Source organism: Sitophilus oryzae, unplaced genomic scaffold, assembly GCF_002938485.1.
Source record: "Sitophilus oryzae breed Bouriz unplaced genomic scaffold, Soryzae_2.0 scaffold_173_pilon_pilon, whole genome shotgun sequence".
Taxonomy (NCBI): domain Eukaryota; kingdom Metazoa; phylum Arthropoda; class Insecta; order Coleoptera; family Curculionidae; genus Sitophilus; species Sitophilus oryzae.
In genome coordinates, this window is record NW_022146435.1 from 778,040 (window position 1) to 795,702 (window position 17,663).

Genomic DNA, 17,663 nt, shown 5'->3' on the forward strand with positions numbered 1-17,663 from the left:
TAAACCATTAGAAAGAGAATTAACTACATGTAATGTAGTTTATGTAGTTTTTCAAAGTAACATGTAGTTTTCCGAACCCAGTGCTATCTCCCTATTTTGTCTGAAAAAAATAAAACAACACGAAATATTGATTTTTATTGTTCCCTAACAAATATTCTTATCTCTTTGCCATATTAACGCATGAATATACTTCATACATGTGTACATATTTTTTGAACCATTTTTTTGCTCTCATGCAAAATTAGGAATAATGGAGTTAGCAGTTTATCACATTTCAATGACGATATACGATATACTAGCCCTGGTCATTTTATTTCCGTGGACAGATACATTATTGCTTATATCTCTAACTATTAATAAAAACCTGAATAGTGTATAAAAATTTATTTCAAACTCGAAAAATTATGAAAAATCGAATGGTAAACCCTACCTTATTTTGCTCTTTAGGTTATTGAGCTCCCTCGTCATACTCTCTTGCGATTCGATCATGTCTTCGCACTCTCTCTGCGCCTTACGCTTTTGAGCCTTCTCTCTTGTCACTTCCTCTTCAGCTTCGTCGAGCTGTCTCTTGAGAGCTTTCACCCTAGAGTTTGCTTTTTCGACCTAAAACAGATAAAAAACAAACCACAAATTAATGGTGCGATTCTGTAATATTTTCTCCAAAAAAATCCGTTATGGGTTTTTCACCACTGCACGTTAAGCATTTTTTTCTTTGTTAGGCAAATTTTTATTACTGTAAACACAACTTCTGACAAGCAGCCACCGTTTAGGTTTAACGCCAGAAGTGTTTACAAAAAATAACTATTTTATTTTGTAGATTTTTCTTGCAGTGCAGTGGCGAAAAACCCATAAAGGATTTTTCTGGAGAGATGAATCCGCCACATAGGTATAGACATTCTGTAATATTTTGTTACACCGCAGTAAACTTACAGTGGTGTAACGTGACATAGGGTGTAAGACCGGGTATTACAGTTTTATGATAATATGGTATTCTATAACTTACGCTGTACGGATGCCCTGTGTGTCATGGTTACATCCTTATGTTTATACCGCAACAATTAAAATATTGATAGGTCTCTGACATTGATAACTGTGCTAATTTTTTAAAAGTATTTATACCTCTACGAATTCTGTTTACAAATTTATTATCAACTATGGAAGAAGAGCAGTAAGTAAATTAGAATTTCTATAAATATATATTTTTATTAATTAAAATTTGACCAGATTTACACAAAAAAGAAAAAGGTCACAAAATATCACAAATAATGAACAATATGAGTGGTATGTCGAGGCAATGGAAAATGATTACATTTTTCGCAGTGGATCTATAAATCCTACTATAGATCCCAATTATATAAACAATAAATGGTATGAGCTTGTGCTGAAAATAAACTGCGTAGGAAAAGGCCCTTCGTTAACAAGACAAATGTGGCAAAAGGTATTCTTTTAGAGCACACACTTTTTTTTATGTACTGTTTTAAATTATGAATGTTTAATTAAAACCAAAATTTTCTGTTTAGAGATTTAAAGATTGGAAAAATGCCACACGTGTAAAATATAGAAAGTTATTGGACAACAGATCAACAACAGGAGGAGGTGTGGGAGATAAAATAGCATTCAAAAAACATCTTTCAAAACACAAAATACACTTAGATCCATTTTATCACATACTAAACCAATGAATACAGAACAAGAAACAAAAAATGTAATATACAAAATACCCCATGTGAATGTGATAAATTATACATTGGTGAAACATCTAGAATCTAGACCCTTAGGGCTTGAACACACTGACGACCAGGTCACACCGGCCAGGCCGGTGCTACCTCTAAAACCATTAAATCAAATGATCCAGTGCACACTAACGTCCTGGCCGTCCGTTGGTCGTTGCGACCAGTAGACTGCACTCAAATATTATTTTCTGCCGCTTGTTGCCGGTTTTCTTCCAAATTAATAATTTTTCAGATGAAATCCCACGCATAATATTCAACGTATTCAACGCACAATATTTTATTTTCTATAAGATATAGTGTTTTAGTGTAGATTTTGCACACGTGCAGAAAATCCAAAGAAATAGTATACAGACTGGATCAAAGGGAAAGTAGTTTTCTAGTAAAAATTCAAAAAATCATATTTAAAGTTTTTCTACAACCACTTGTTTTTTTATTAAATTATTTTTTTTAGTTGTATTGAAGTCATGTACAAGGAGGAAAACTGTATTTTAAATATTATATTTAATTTAAAGTTTTTCAAACAGGGTCCATTATACTATATTTCTACTAGATACATTATATTTTAAAAAAAAATTAAGAGTAAAAGTAACTTAAACATTCATAAAAATAGAAGTATTTACTGTTGTAGATTCTCAGTAACAATAAAAAAGAGGAATTTATATTGTAAACATTGAAATAACTGGAAGCTAAACTTTCTACCTGCTTATATTTAGAGCCAGTGCCTGACGACCTTTTTTTACGATGGCCCTAATATGTTTACTTCTAAAGTCGATAAGAGCCATCAGTAGAAAAAAGAAACAAAATATCTCCCTTTTTGTCGGTCGCGCGTACAGAATGCTTTTTGTTCGGCCTATTTGTTCTGCTTGCTCGTGCGCGCTCGGTTCGTTCGGGCTAAAATGCTCAAGACTGGACGCACCTTTAGGAACAATACCGTTTTTGTCCTTTATTGATATAATGCTGAAAATCTCACGACTTACATGTCTCACTCTACACATATTAAATTACATAGACGTAGGATGTAGAATATTCTGTTATGAAACGACTGATGGAATAGCAGGCATCGCGGATTTGAAAAACATGGAAATAACGACGTTATCGTGTAGTCGAGGTTGGAGATTTTACTTACTCCATACCACACCAGTTAAGTATGTATTAACGAAACATCCAAGAATATGTTAAATGAATTATTTAATATTAGAACATTTAATAAGATCATGAATAGCAACTTCGCTTTTTAGTTAACTCGGATATTTTAACATTTCTGAAACTTAATTCTTTCTGAAACAATATTTTCTAATTGGTAAAACGTAAACAATCGTTAGATCTGACAACTCTGTTGAAACTGGTCGTTCATCTGGCCGCAGCTATAACCGCATCTGTAGATGTTAGTAATGTATGACAATCGCTTCATTGATTTTAAAGAACATAACATCCGTAAAAATTAAAAATAATCATACAGAAAGTTTGAGGCCTTTTGGTTTTACCTTATTAAGTAATTGTTAATTCTGAAGTTTAACTTGTTATAATGTAATTTTAAGAAAACGTCAACGGTTTTTGTAGACGTATCTGTTTAAAAAATAAAAATAAAGTGTTCTCGAATAGTTGAATATTTTAAATAGTTTTTTTTCTTTATTTCTTGTATTTTTTTTTTGCTTCCAACGATGGAAAGAGATAAACTTTCCGAAACGTTAAGCGTTTTCTTGTTCGTTGGGCAAATTTGTTTATCTGTAAACCTAACTGCTGACATTTAGTTTCCGTTGGATTAACGCAGCAGTGTTTACAAAAACTACCTATTTTATTTTGTAGATTTTCTTGCAGTGGCGAAATACCCATATAGGAATTTTTCGAGAGATTAAACTTGTGATAGAAAAATACTTACTTGTTCTTTATATTGATCAGCGTGACGTCTTTCGTCTTCTAGTTGCATAACAAGTTCCTTGATCCGCTTATCCAACTTTCTATTCGTTTTCTGTTGGGTAAGGCGTTCCTTAGCTTCCACCTAAGAAACACAGAAAAAAAGTTACTAAAAGAAATTAGTGTTTATTAGTAGTCTTACGTCAAGCTGTTCTTCCAAATTGCTGATTTTGCTTTCCAAGGCAGCGATGGTTGCTTTCGTTTTCGTTCTCTGTGCGGTCTCTAATTCGGTTAATTTCGCTTTCAATTCCTTGTTCTGCCTTTCTAATTGCATCCGATTCGATTCGATCTTCTGACTGGCTGATCTTTCGCTCGAAAGGTCGGTGGTAAGTTGATCAATTGAAAGTTGAGCCTATTCAAATATAAAGAAACTGTAGACACCTACCGATGATTATAGTATACTGAATATTTAACATACACTAGATGTACATACCCAAGCAGCATTTGGACGTCGGGACAACGTTGTGTCACGTTACCAAACATCGGGGCGCAACGTCGGCACAACCTCGTGCCAATCCTAGTCTGCACTAGTTTGGAGAATAATTTTTGGGTCGAAACGACGTTGGATACCGACGTTGGCTAGCAGCCTAATTTAGTACAAACTGCAACTTTGTTTAAAATCCTAATTCACAGAAATATAAAACTAAAATAATATGGCGTCTAAGTCGCGTTTTATCCTAAATTGGGATAATTATAGTAAAAATATTATTTTTATGAATTAGTTACAGACATATGCCAGATGGCAGTAAAGGAAAACAAAACAAAAGTATTTAAGTGTGGAGGATGTTTGAGGATTATAATTATTGAAACACTTTAACCGACTCTGTAACTCGTTACCCAAGGCAAAAAAGTTTAACGCAAACAACTTTATTGATAAATGTATTGTTTCTACTTTGAAAAATACTAATGGGCTTTAAAATTAAATAAGTTTTAAAAAATTTCTTGAATTTTTTTTTAGTAAAATGGGAATAATTTATTCGCAGTCGAAAAAATTGTTTCCGCGTGTTGTTTAGGGTCAAATATTTCAAGTTAATGCATTCAAAAATCAGGAATTGCTATTTTAGGAACGAAACATTTTCTTATTCAACAACATGGCGGTTTTCTCTTTGTTGTTTTGGAGATTAAGATGGAGTAGTTCGAGTAGTCGCACACTGGACTAATAAAGTCGCAGTTCAGCCTTAACAGGTAGTATACTAGTATAAGATTGCCTAATTTAGTCATCCTAGAGTCTAGCTTGTGCAGCCCTCTATATTCTAAATAAACGAGGGAGTGGATAAAGTATCGGTAATATGTCGATGTATATTTAAATTTAGTTTTATATGTACATTTCTTATCTCCCATTTTAATTAAGTTTTTTTTATAAAAACAAAAACAGCACTGAACTGTCTCACTGAACAGAACAATGAAGTGAAAATTTAAGATTTAAGGTTATGGTTCAATACAGTTGCAAAAAGGTAGTGGCTCGACGTCCTACCAACGTAAGAATAAGGAAATCTAAACAACGTTGGAATTAGTAAAACAGACGACGTTTGCATAACGTTCGAATAGGTCCTGAAAGTGACGTCGGAAAACTCTTTATTGCCCAACATTGTAACTACGTTATCCGAATCACCTAAAGATCACTTAAGCAAAAAAGGTTACAAGACAACGTTTATTCGACGTCGCAGAAGCTTTTACTTTATTGTAATACTAGTTCAACGTCGGCACAACGTTACAACAACGTTTACATTTATTTTAATACCCAAGGTAAGGAGCTAACTATTTTTTGTAACTAATCCAACGTTGGATTTAGTAAACATGTGGTCGCAAGTCGTGAAAATGCTGCTTGGGTACGATCTCCCAAAGATCTCAATTTTTATTATTCTGTTACGGCTAAAATGGATATTTGGCTAGTTTTAAAACTCTCTACATTCTCCAGAATATAACTGACGTGAAAGTTCTTTTATAATAATAGAAAACAGAAGAGTAAGTACCTTTCTGACGCGGTCTTGTAACATTTCGTTTGTGCTTTGTTCTTCCTCGATTTCTTCTTCTAACGTGGCTATTCTGGCTTCTAATCGACGTTTCTCGTCGATCAAAAGAGTACCTGAAAGTACCATTATCAAATTATTAAAAATTCAATAGAAGTCGAGAACTATTCTACATAATCCAAGTTATTTAAAGACAAGAAAATCGCACTATGATTTAAACTTATATCTGCAAATGTCTACTCAATGATGGACATTGTTTATGTGATTGTTAAAAGGATCCCTTAGCTACCAAGTGGTGAAAGTCCGAAATTTACGAAAACGAGTTAAGGTGTGTCTATATGCATCCGTTATGCGTCGTCTGTCGTTCCGTCGCTCCTATATGTGAGCTGTAATTTTTTAAATAAACTAATAAAATTGCATAAAATCAACGACGGACAACGCAAGAAGGATGCATGTAAACCCACACTTACAGTTAAAATATTGTTAGTCAAGAAGTCCTATATTTGGCAAGTGGTATAAGTCCTAGTTCACAAATTTAAGCCACTGAGAGCGACAGCGTAAACTGTGATAATTTTTTAATCGCTCAATTCTATGACAGCTGCGGCCATTATTATATGACATTCGAACAATTTAATTTTTGAAATAGATAACCACATGTTTTCTCTTTATGGCACAGTGGCTGTGGTAATCACTACATTTGACATTTAGGCTATACACGTATTTTTGACAGGCAGTTTTTTTCGTTCAAAAATTTTAACTACATTTTTTCTCAAAAACGGTCAATGTTAGATATAAAGTGTTTAATATCAAAATTCATAAAATTTTACAGAGAATTTAAGTATGTAATAAAAAATGTGGGCACCCATTTAAAATAAGAAAGTTGCTGTCAACTTCCGGTATTTCCGGAAGTGCCGCCATATTGAAAGTATTTTTAATCGATAGATCTCGATGTGAAACTATGATGTGCAAAAAATCTCCCATCTAGATATTGTGGTTCTCTAGAAACTTCTAATGCACGCTCAGCCTGGGACACCCTGTATATTATTTTGGATTTAAGTAAAGAATATAAATCTGGTAAACATATTACCAAGACTTGAAAAATAGTGATATTATTGTGAATTTTAGGAAGATAGACGGACGGATACCACGGATTTAGAATGACCAGGTTTGTATATTGGCTAGATGGGTACTTACTTTTACCGTTACTCGAATTAATTTCTTCCAACAGTTCATCCCTTTCAGTTTCTGCCGCTCTCCTGGCTCTTTCCGAACTGGACAAATCTTCGGTCAGTTGCAAAACTTCCGCTTCCAACGCTTTGACTTTCCTCTCCGCTTCTTTGCTGCTAGCGGCTAGTTCGTCCCTGGCCGCCCTAGCTTCTTCGGCGTCTCTGATGGCTTCTTTGCACTGCTGTTGCGATTTCTTCAGTTGTTTCAAGGCATCTTCCTTTACTTTGCACTGAAGCTCGATCTGACTTTCCAATTCTTTAATATCGCCTGAATTAAAAGAACAATTTTTTATTTTTCTGTTTCAGATCAGGTATTGTCAAAATAAAAAAAATAATCTGTTAAGACGGGGATCCACTATCTCCAGTACTGTTTAATGAAGTATTAGAAAAAATTATAAAAGATGCGGGAATCAACAGAGAGGAATTTCTGTATACAAAAAGACACCAATGCTTAGCCTTTGCCGATGATTTAGTTATCTTAGCAAGAGATCGGAAAGAGCTGATATCGGTGACCAAAAGACTAGAAAATCAAGCGCAAAAAGTAGGCTCAGTGTTTAATGAGAAGAAAACGAAATTTATGGAGTGGCCAGATAGGGATTTTGAGAAGGGAAGATGTCTACAATTGAATTCTGAGAGAGGTAAACGATACAAGTTTGAGGAAGTAGATACATTCACATATCTAGGAGTCGTATTTCTAAGGAATCTAAATGTAACTTAAGAAATTATAGCAAGAATAATGGCAGGAAATAGATGTGTCAGCGCATTACAGAAAATTATTAAGAAAGAAAACAAACATGGACGTTCAATGCAACGGAAAGTTCAACAGTTTCTAGAGATTTGGGAAAGAAAAATACTGAGGAAGATTTTTGGAGGAAAGAAGATAGACAACATATGGACAAGAACAAATGAAGAATTAAAGCAACTATATCGGGCACCGAGTATAACGGGAGTAGCAAGAGCACAAAGACTGAGATGGCCGGGACACATTGAAAGAATGGAAGAAGCAAGAATTCCTAGTATGAATGAAATGTAAAATAGGTGGAAAGAGAAGGAGGGGTAGACCGAGAATCAGATGGAAAAAGGATGTAGAAGAGGACTTGAGAAGGATAAGTGTGGATGGGTGGAGAATAAAGGCGAAAGACAGAAACAAATGGAGAAAGATAACCAATCAAGCCATGAGCCCTTTAGGCTTTTAGAGCTATTATATATATACGAACCTTCAAGCTTCTTCCTAGCATTCACAGCAGCCGCTCTCTGCTTCCTCTCCTCGTCCAACTCCGCCTCCAAATCCCGAAGCTGCTTAACAATACCTCTTCGCTTCTCCTCAGCCTGTTCCTCCTTGGCCTGAATATCCCGTTCGAACTGCGCCCTCAATGCTTGCATATTGACCTCCAAACGCAACTTGGCGTCCTCGGTCAGCTGGAGCTCATCCTCAAGTTCCTCGTTCTGGGCTTTGACCTCAGCCAGCTGGGTCTCAAGGTTTCTCTTGGCCTTTTCCAGTTCGTGCACGTTTTTATCGGCCGTGCCTTGGTTGTTGACCAGTTCGTCGAGTTCGGCCTGTAACTGTCTCCTTACTCGTTCCAATTCGTCGATTTTCACGTTGGAATCGTCTAGTTCTCGTTTGAGGGATAGAACTAGAGTTTCTTTGTCCCTGGCTTCTTTCTCGACAGCGTCTTTTTCAACGGCGAGCTGTTCGCTGACTGCTTTTTCTTCGGCTAGGATTTTATCGAAATTCTTCTGTTTCTTTTCGAGTTCGCTCACTTTCTGTCTTTGAGTTTCCAGATCGATGTTGGCGTCCTCGAGTTCGGCGGCTATTTTCTTTTTACTTCGTTCTAGTTTGTCGTTGGCCGCTGTCAATTCGTCTACTTGCCTGTAAAAGAAATATTATTAAGCTATTATTATTTAGAAAATTTTTTTAATTTGTTATCACATTGAGAGGTGTTTGAGAGCGAATATTTTAAATGAACGAAACCGAAACCAAAAACCTTTGACTTTTAAACGGCACCTTCCTTAAAAAATGACACTGAATAGAATGACATATCATATGTCAACTTTTGACATTTTCGCTTGAAAAAATCGTATTTTGTCAATCTAGAGTTCCATAGCTGTGTCAAAAACACTAATTTTTAATCAAGGAACCTTGGAAAAATAGATCTGAATGTTCTTCGTGTCTTATCCTGTTTGGTTAAAAGATGCCCAAATCGTATTTTAACCACATCTCAATTTTTTCAAATGAAACGAAGGTGGCTAATTTTTTTGCGAATAATTTGATACCACACACTTGGTATTTCGAGTCAAATTGTCGTTAGGAACCACATGTTACAATTTCAAATAAACCATATGCGAAAATGTTAAAAATTGACATATCATATGTCATTCTATTTGGAGTGTCATTTTCTACTGAATAAAATTGAAATATACCGAGGGTGCTATTTAAAAAACAGAAGTTGTAGTCATTTCCGGTGAAACAGGAAGTGACCAAAAACAATTGAATACGCCAATCAATGCAAATTTATGTCGTATTAACAAACCAAATCTTTATATTTTTTTACATTATATTACATTTAATTTTATCTGAAAAAATAAAAAAGTTATAGGGCTGAGCCACTTTTCAGACGCACCCGGTATAGGCAAATGTATTAGTTTATTAGAATACACAATAACACAACGATTACCCATTATGTAGAGAAGGAAATACTAAGCCCAAACATAGCTTAAAATCGAGTTCAAGTGAACTCTGAAAAAAGCTGAACTCAGTAATTCCATTTAGAATCCAAGAAGATTTAAAACTCAGTTTAAGCCTCAAAAATGGCTAGCACAACTTCAATCGTGAAATACCGAATTTTTAAACTAAGTTCAACGACAAGAAGTCATTAAACAACCTACAAAAAATTTTAAACCCTGTTTAAATCTGAACTCAACCTGAGCCTGGTATGAACAATCGGGCCTAAATAACAATACATCAGAAATTATAATACAAGAGAGAATCCAATGGACTGATAATAAAGAAATTACATAGAATAAACTAGAGACATACCTTTGAAGAGCTTCTAAATCTTTGGCCAATTTCTTTTTGCTCTCCTCCAAGATAGCCGACTGTTCGGCTTCATCCTCAGCCTTCTTTTTGGCCTCAGCTAAGAGAACTGTCAACGAAGCCAATTGTTTCTCTAGATTCTTCTTAGCCTCCTCTTCCTCTTCTATTTGTTCTTGTAATGCTTCCTTGTCTGACTCCAACTGTCTTAATTTAGAACTCAGCGCCAATTTCTGCCTGGTTTCCTCCTCTAAAGCCGTTTGTGCTTCGGTAAATTGCGATTCTAGTGTGGCCTGGCTTTTAACTGCAGCTGATGCTCTAAAAAAGTTGTTGATTAGTAGTAATAAACGATTTAATAGCGCAAAATAAATAAACATACTTTAGTTCGGCTTGTTCTAATTGTGCCATAACATTTTCGACTTCTTGTTGCAGTTTGATGGTTTTTTCTTGCAGCTCAACGCGCGACCTGTCAACTTCGGTTAATTTTGCAGTTATTTCTGCTAACTGACTTTCAGCTTGCTTGCGTCTACGTTCGCCTAAAAGTTTTTGATTTAAAATAACATCACTTCTATAATGAGTTGGTAACATTGGCCTTCATGAAAATCTGCCCTAACACCATTCTCGCCTTATTTAAAATGTCCTCCTGAGTCCAAATATGATCTCCGTTTTCCCCATTACCTCCCCCCTTTTTGGGAGAGCCCCCTACTTATTTTTACTGCTTTTATATACATATATACCGGTCTAAAGTGGCTCACCCCCATAACTTTTTGATTTTTTCAAACAAAAAAACTTTTTTTTAATTAAATGAAAAACAAAAAATCCGGCGACGACAGTTTTTAGAAGAGTCAATTAGCTATCTTAGCAACTTTCTAGAGCAAGTCGTTACTTCAGTAGAGACGACACAGATAAACATTAGCATTTTATATACAGGGTGTCCCACTTAAGATGGATACAAGCCAATATCTTGGTTGTTTGTTGAGCGATCTTTTTCATTTTTGACAGGAGGCTGTATGGCTATAAGACGTACATTTTGCCCAGGGTAAGAAATGCGATCAAGAGTAAACTACCCTTAGGACAGTATTTATTTCAAATCTGGTAAATTATATTGAATCCTCCTTACCTAAGATACTTAAGTTCTAATTTTTATAAATATTGATACAGGGTGTATCATTAAAATAAGACATTTTTATTTTTGCTATTATTTTTTTAAGTACTTACGACGCCACTGGATAAACAACTGGTTTATTATCAATAACCAATTATATCCAATTATCAATAATTAATAATCGATTTAAGTTTTCAGATAGCTTCCATAATAATTAAGATACGATACAAAAAAAACTAAATATTTTCAATCTATTTTGTTTACTTTAAAAAATTGTTTTTTAAGTTCCTAATACAAATGGATAAAATGAGTTACAAAATAATTTAACAACCCAGTTTTTAATGGAATCTGAAATATGATTTTTATTCGTTTTATTGAGGAATATTTTAAAAAATTCAAATAGTTAGATATTTAAAACAATCACTATTAACTATTAGCTCTAAACAAAGATTTATAAAACCATAACGAACTATAAGTCAACATCTTCGACCAAACCACCATAATTTTTAATGCATTTTTCATAAATTTTCCTATTTCTTAAGCAAACTTCTCGTAATTCTTGTCTAGAAATTTGTTCACATTCTTGTCTTATTCGAGTTCCCCACAGAAAGAAATCCAGAGGTGTGAGGTCTGGAGACCTAGGGGGCATGCTACAAAAGGACTATTGCAACCAATCCATTTATCTTGAAAATTTTCATTAAGCCATCTTCTTACAGGTGCAGCATTATGGATCGGAACTCATTTTATTCGTTTGTATTAGTAAACTTAAAAACACAATTTTTTAAAGTAAACAAAATAAATTGAAAATATTTAGGTTTTTTGTATCGGAACCATCTTAATTATTATGGAATCTATCTGAAAACATAAATCGATTATTAATTGATAATTGATTATTAATTGATAATTGATTATTGATAATAAATCAGTTGTTTATCCAGTGGCGTCGTAAGTACTTAAAAAAATAATAATAAAAATAAAAATGTCTTCTTTTAATAACACACCCTGTATCAATATTTATCAAAATTAGAACTTAAGTATCTTGGGTAAGGAGGATTCAATATAATTTATCAGATTTGAAATAAATACTGTCCTAAGGGTAGTTTACTCTTGACTCGAAAAATATCAAACCCCATTAAAACGTACGTTTATGAGGTATCGCATTTCTTACCCAGAGCAAAATGTACGTCTTATAGCCATACAGCCTCCTGCCAAAAATGAAAAAGATCGCTCAACAAACAATCAAGATATTGGCTTGTATCCATCTTAAGTGGGACACCCTGTATGTAGATATTATAAAAGTGAATCAAAGTATTTATTAATTTTTTATTTTACGCGTATAAAACTATTTGTTACAGGTAAAAAACTATATTTTACGCGTATAAATTTAACTATTATGTTAATTATTTTCGGCCCATATAATATAACTATTTGTTAATATATCCATCCAATTAAATTCATATGCATAAAATTATTACTATTACCGAAAATTCGTAAAAACATAAAAAAATAAAGAGAGGGTCTCGCCCAAAAATGGTGGGCGATAGAATAAAACGGGAGTTATATTTGGATTCTGGAAGTAATTTTACATAAGAATCAGCAGGAATGGTACCACGGCTCGACGCACAGACCAGTGTAACATACCTTCTTGTCTACTAGCGCCAACATTTCTAAGCTCGCTGGTCAAATCAGCATTTTCAGCCTCCAAAGTTTGTTTAGCCTTCTCCAAAGCGGCTTTCTGTTTCTTAAAGTTCTCCATTTGTTCTCCGAGAGCTGCCAACTCCTGGGAATGCTTGTGTCTCATATCGGCTTGACCGGCTTCATGCATAGCCGTCTCATCTTCTAAGCTTTTCTTCAACGTAGCCAATTCCTGTTCCCTTTTCGATCTAAGTTCTTGCTGAGCAGCGGTGGTATCTAATGAATCTAAAAGTTCGTTCTTCAAAGCCTCGAGTTCTTCGTTTAAGTCTCGCTTCATCTTTTCCGCTTTAGTTCTGGCGGCTTTTTCGGCTTCCAAATCTTCTTGGAGTTCGGTAAGTTGACTTTCGAGTTCGCGCAATGCTTTTTGAGATTGAGCCTTCTGAGCGCTCTCTTCGTCCACTTTGACCATGGCTTGAGCGAGTTCTTCCTCTCTTTTACCTAGCTGGAGTTGGAGCTCTTCGATTTGGGTGCGTTTCTCTTGAAGTTGTTCTTTTAAGTCGTTTACTTCTGTCTCAACCTTTCGCTTATTTCTGTCGGTTTCTTGTCTTTGTTGGTGATCTTTCAGGAGACGTTCTTCTAACTCAGCAATAGTAGCTTCGTGTTTGGTTTTTAACTTAGATAAATGCTTGGCTTTTTCTTCTTCCTCTGCTAAAGCTTGGCTTAAGTCGTTACTGCGTTCTTCTAAGATTTTCTTCTCTTTAATAAGTTTTTGATTAGTGTCATCTGAAAGCGCAAGGTCTTCTTCGAGTTTTTTGATTTTAGCATCGCACTGAACTTTTTCTAATTGCAGTTTCTGTCTGGCGGCTTCTTCCTCCTCTAACTGTTCTTCCAGATCGGATATAGTTGTTTGGAGTTTCTTCTTTTCCACGGTCAAGTTATTGCCTCGTTCTTCCTCTTCCTCGATTCTAGCTTCTAAATCGTGCAAAATTTCTTCCAACTCTTGTTTGCGTGCAGTCAGTCTTGCTCTCATTTCTTCAGCCTCTGCACATAGTTCCACTTCAGCTTGAAGTTGCTCTTGTAAAACAGCCTTTTCCTCTTGAGCTTTTTGATATTTGGTTTCGTATTCTTGAGCGGTCTTAATATGATGTTCCAATTTGTCTTTAACTTGTTTGAGCTCGTCTTCTTTTTGCATTAGTTTTTCTTCTTGCTTGGTAACCTCCAGTAATGGTTTGACTTTAGTATAAAGCCTCCACCATTGCCAGTTGCGGAGCTTCAAGTAAGCTGAGCAATTCCTTTGAATAATTCTGATGGCGTTGAGTTGCTGGACCCTCTTTTGGTAATTTCGGCGAGAAAGGAACCCTCTGCAGAAAGCTTGGAAGTTGACGATGAGGTCGGTGATTTTGTAATCTCTTTCTTCTTCCAAATGAGCTAGTACACCAGCTCTGAAGAATATCTTGGACTGTCCAATACGGTACAAGTTTTGATCTAACTCCAAACTCTTGATCATAGTTTCACAAGCCTTCTTACCATCCATAAAACCTTTGTTGATAACGTTGGGAGTGAGCAGTTCGTAGCGTTGTCTGAATTCTTGGAAGGGAATCCTGTTGGGGAAACCTTGTCTGCAAATACGAATACCCTCCAAGACACCATTACATCTCAACTGATCCAGTACCAACGGAGCATCGATTTTACCAGCACGTTTTTCGTGGTTAGGAATAATACAACGTACAAAGTTAGGGTTGGTGTTTCTTAATGTTACCATCAAGTTTCCTAATTGTTCCTTATATAAATATGAAACTGTTCTGAACATTCCCTTAGCTCTACCAATAGTTTCGGCGTCTTTCCAGATGTGAACGATAAACGGATCTTGTGACGCTTGAAGCAAAGACACGACGTTCTCGTTCTGGGGATCCATGTTCTTCATCAGCCATTGGTTGGCGCAGTAATCTACTTTACCGGCGTAATGGATGATGGAGAAATCGGCCACCCCTCTAAAGTCGCTCTTTTTGAACTTAGGATGAACGGAGTGGGCGCTGACTAGTTTTTCCACGAAAGTTTTATCTGTAGCTTTCGGGAAGAGACACTCCTCGTCGAGTAGGGCCATAATGCCCATGGGTTTGTCGATTAAATCAATCGTGGGCTGTAAATCGAGACCGAAATCAATAAATTTCCATTCAATTCCTTCTCTCTGGTATTCCTCTTGTTCCAGGATGAACATAGTGTGATTGAAGAGCTGCTGAAGTTTCTCGTTCGTGTAGTTGATGCACAGCTGCTCAAAGGAGTTGAGATCGAATATCTCAAAACCGGCAATATCAAGAATGCCGATGAAACTGGTACCTTGTCTCTTGGTCCTTCCCAGAGACCTGTTGATTCTTGTAACCAGCCATTTGAACATTCGCTCGTAACAAGCCTTGGAAACGGCTTCAACCGCAAACTCTACCTGTTCTTTCGTTTGACTCTTAGTGACGAAATCTCGACCAACCTTAATGCGAGGTTTCAAAAAGGCACGCGTCATGTCGGTCACGGATAGACCGAGTAAATGGGCTATTTTCTGAGCCACCGTGTTGTCGGGTAGTGTGGCTTGGTCGGAGTTGCGGTCTTGTTTGAATTGCATCTTGCCGAAGAGCATGACTGCGGATACTACTCGGAAGATGGCGCAGAAGTCTTCGTTGGTCATGCCCATGATGTTCATGCTTTTTACGGTGGCTTGGAATTCTGCCGCGTCATCTAGGCCGGGTACTATGTGATTGTCGTCGCGGTAGAAGTTGTAGGATCTCGAATCTTCGAGGATAAATTCTTCTGCAAATTTTAAATTAGAATAATTGAGATTATTTTTTTTTGCGTTAATAATCGCAAGTGTAACAAATTGTTACAATACGAGAATTGTCTTTTATATTTTACATATACAAAGTGTTTCAAAAAACATGTGCCAACATCGAGATTCTTCTCTTAAAAATAAGATTTATTTTTCATATCAACATAAGTCCGATTCTATTTCGTTTCGTAGCTACAGGGTGTCAAAGTCTTAATAATCTTTCGATTTATTACAATTTTCTTCCAAGTACTTTAAGCGTTTCGAATGAAATTTTGAGGGTAAAAGTGACTATAAATGCGAAATATTTTAATGCTAAAAAAGTATCTATATATTCACCAGGGGCGTGCATATGGGTTATCACTGGAATATGTTTCTAAAAAAAGGCATGTACGCCACTGACTTTTCTTTGCTTGTGAGCGAAATAGCATAAACAATTTAATGCCGATTAAAAATTGTCTCCTGATATTTTCTCGATTTCAGTCTCCTTGGTGAGATAAACGCAATCTTATTAATTTGCCTTGATCCAAGTCTAATAGCAACCTTTAAAAAAAATAATATCATTAACTTGCGAAAGTTTTAAATAAGTACTCATTGATTCCTCATTAAAAAAATATGAAAAAAAGTTCCTATAAACATGGGTATGAAAATGCATAGTTTTAGATAGTTTACAGGATGTTAAAACTTTTTAAAATTAACTTTTGTGTAATTATCTTAAATACCATTATTTTTTTATTTTAAATTGCTCTAGGTTGAACTAATAGTAATAATAACTAATGGTAATTAGTATATTTTTAATTAAACGGCCTACACAATTTTGATATAAAAAGAAAAAAGTCAGTGGCGCACATTTTTTTTTTGAAATATATTCCAGTGATAACCGATATGCTCGTCCCTGATAAATTTATCTCCACTTTTTAGCAATAAAATATGTAGCACTTATAGTAACATTTACCCTCAAAATTACATTCGAATTACTAAAAGTACTTGGAAGAAAATTATAATAAATCGAAAGGATATAAAGACTTTTAACACGCTGTAGCTACGAAACAAAGCAGAATCGGACCTTTGTTGATATCAAAAATAAATCTTATTTTTACGTGGGGAATCTTCCCATGGGAGATGGCACATGTTTTTTGAAACACCCTGTAGAAACCTAGTAGGGCGTGTGTCAACATACCGATTTGGTCATCGAAACCGTGCGGTCTGGATTTTAACGTGTAAAGCTTGATTTTCATGCATCCGTTGTCCGACGATACGTTGATACGATATTAATTTTATTGGTTGAATTTAAAGGCTTCGGTTGATTAACCGTTTCTAACCAATCGAAGTCTTTAAATTCAACCAATAAAATTAATATCGTATCATCGTATCGTCGGATAACGGATGCATGAAAATCAAGCTTAAGACAGTGATTAGGTTAGGTTAGGCAGCTTAATGGAAAATCAAATGTATTAAAAAGAAATAAAAATTTGGTCGACACATTTCTTCTATGCGATATTGCCGGATTTTGCATCAAAATTTCAAACCGCACAAGTAAGCGTTTACGAAAAATGTTGCATCTAAGGGTTGAAACTTTATTTTTTAACATTAGGTTACTTATTTTACTGCAGCTGTAATAGATTATATTTAGTTTAGACATAAAAGTTTTTAAAATAGCTTATATTTTTCTACACAGATTTTCCTACAAACGTAAAAAAACCCGGCAACACTGTATGCCGCTTTTGATTTTGTCTCTCCGTCTGTCAACCGGTCATTTATATTATTCTCCGTCACACTCATTAAAATCCAGACCACATAAATTGGATGACCAGCAGGGTATATCAAATGTCAAAATTAACTGTCATCTTTAGTTAACTAAGCGCCAAAGTATTAAACCGCTTGGTTCAAAACTGTACCTAAACTGAATTTTTGAAGATGGGAATTTTTGAATTGAGAAAATTTTCGTGCAATATAAAATTATCTACTGTTTTTTTCTACCTCTATATGCAAAATATAAAAGACAACCTTCGTACTACAAAAGAAAAAATCTTACTTTTTTGTTCAGCAGAAGCTCCTGCTAAAAGTTGGTAAAAAATGTGGAAAGTCCTCTCGGACTTAGCTTGTCTTATGGCACGCGATTTTTCTAGTAGGTAAGTCTCTATGTTAGCACCAGCAATGTAGCCAGAGGCGTCGAAGTTGATTCTGATAAATTTTCCCTAAAGAAAGAACTCGTTCTTCAAAATATGTACGTTTTT

The 17,663-nt window shown here is 35.2% G+C and overlaps 2 protein-coding genes across 5 annotated transcripts in view; one reads left to right on the forward strand and one right to left on the reverse strand.

Moving 5' to 3' along the window:
• LOC115881775 (myosin heavy chain, non-muscle) overlaps positions 1 to 17,663 on the reverse strand; it is a 141,555-nt gene that overhangs the window by 7,455 nt on the left and 116,437 nt on the right. For all 4 annotated transcript variants that reach the window (XM_030899418.1, XM_030899417.1, XM_030899416.1 and 1 more), the window contains 10 exons: positions 17,462 to 17,624; positions 12,621 to 15,413; positions 10,254 to 10,410; positions 9,881 to 10,192; positions 8,061 to 8,713; positions 6,812 to 7,111; positions 5,621 to 5,733; positions 3,790 to 3,999; positions 3,613 to 3,732; positions 431 to 603 (listed from right to left, as the gene is read on the reverse strand). In XM_030899418.1, coding sequence (XP_030755278.1) covers positions 431 to 603; positions 3,613 to 3,732; positions 3,790 to 3,999; positions 5,621 to 5,733; positions 6,812 to 7,111; positions 8,061 to 8,713; positions 9,881 to 10,192; positions 10,254 to 10,410; positions 12,621 to 15,413; positions 17,462 to 17,624 — 4,994 coding nt within the window. The remainder of the gene's footprint in view (positions 1 to 430; positions 604 to 3,612; positions 3,733 to 3,789; positions 4,000 to 5,620; positions 5,734 to 6,811; positions 7,112 to 8,060; positions 8,714 to 9,880; positions 10,193 to 10,253; positions 10,411 to 12,620; positions 15,414 to 17,461; positions 17,625 to 17,663) is intronic.
• LOC115881776 lies at positions 951 to 1,694 on the forward strand. The gene is made up of 3 exons (XM_030899420.1): positions 951 to 1,168; positions 1,225 to 1,438; positions 1,521 to 1,694. Exons 1-3 carry the CDS (start codon positions 1,155 to 1,157, stop codon positions 1,680 to 1,682), a joined length of 390 nt encoding a protein of 129 aa, XP_030755280.1. The 5' UTR covers positions 951 to 1,154; the 3' UTR covers positions 1,683 to 1,694.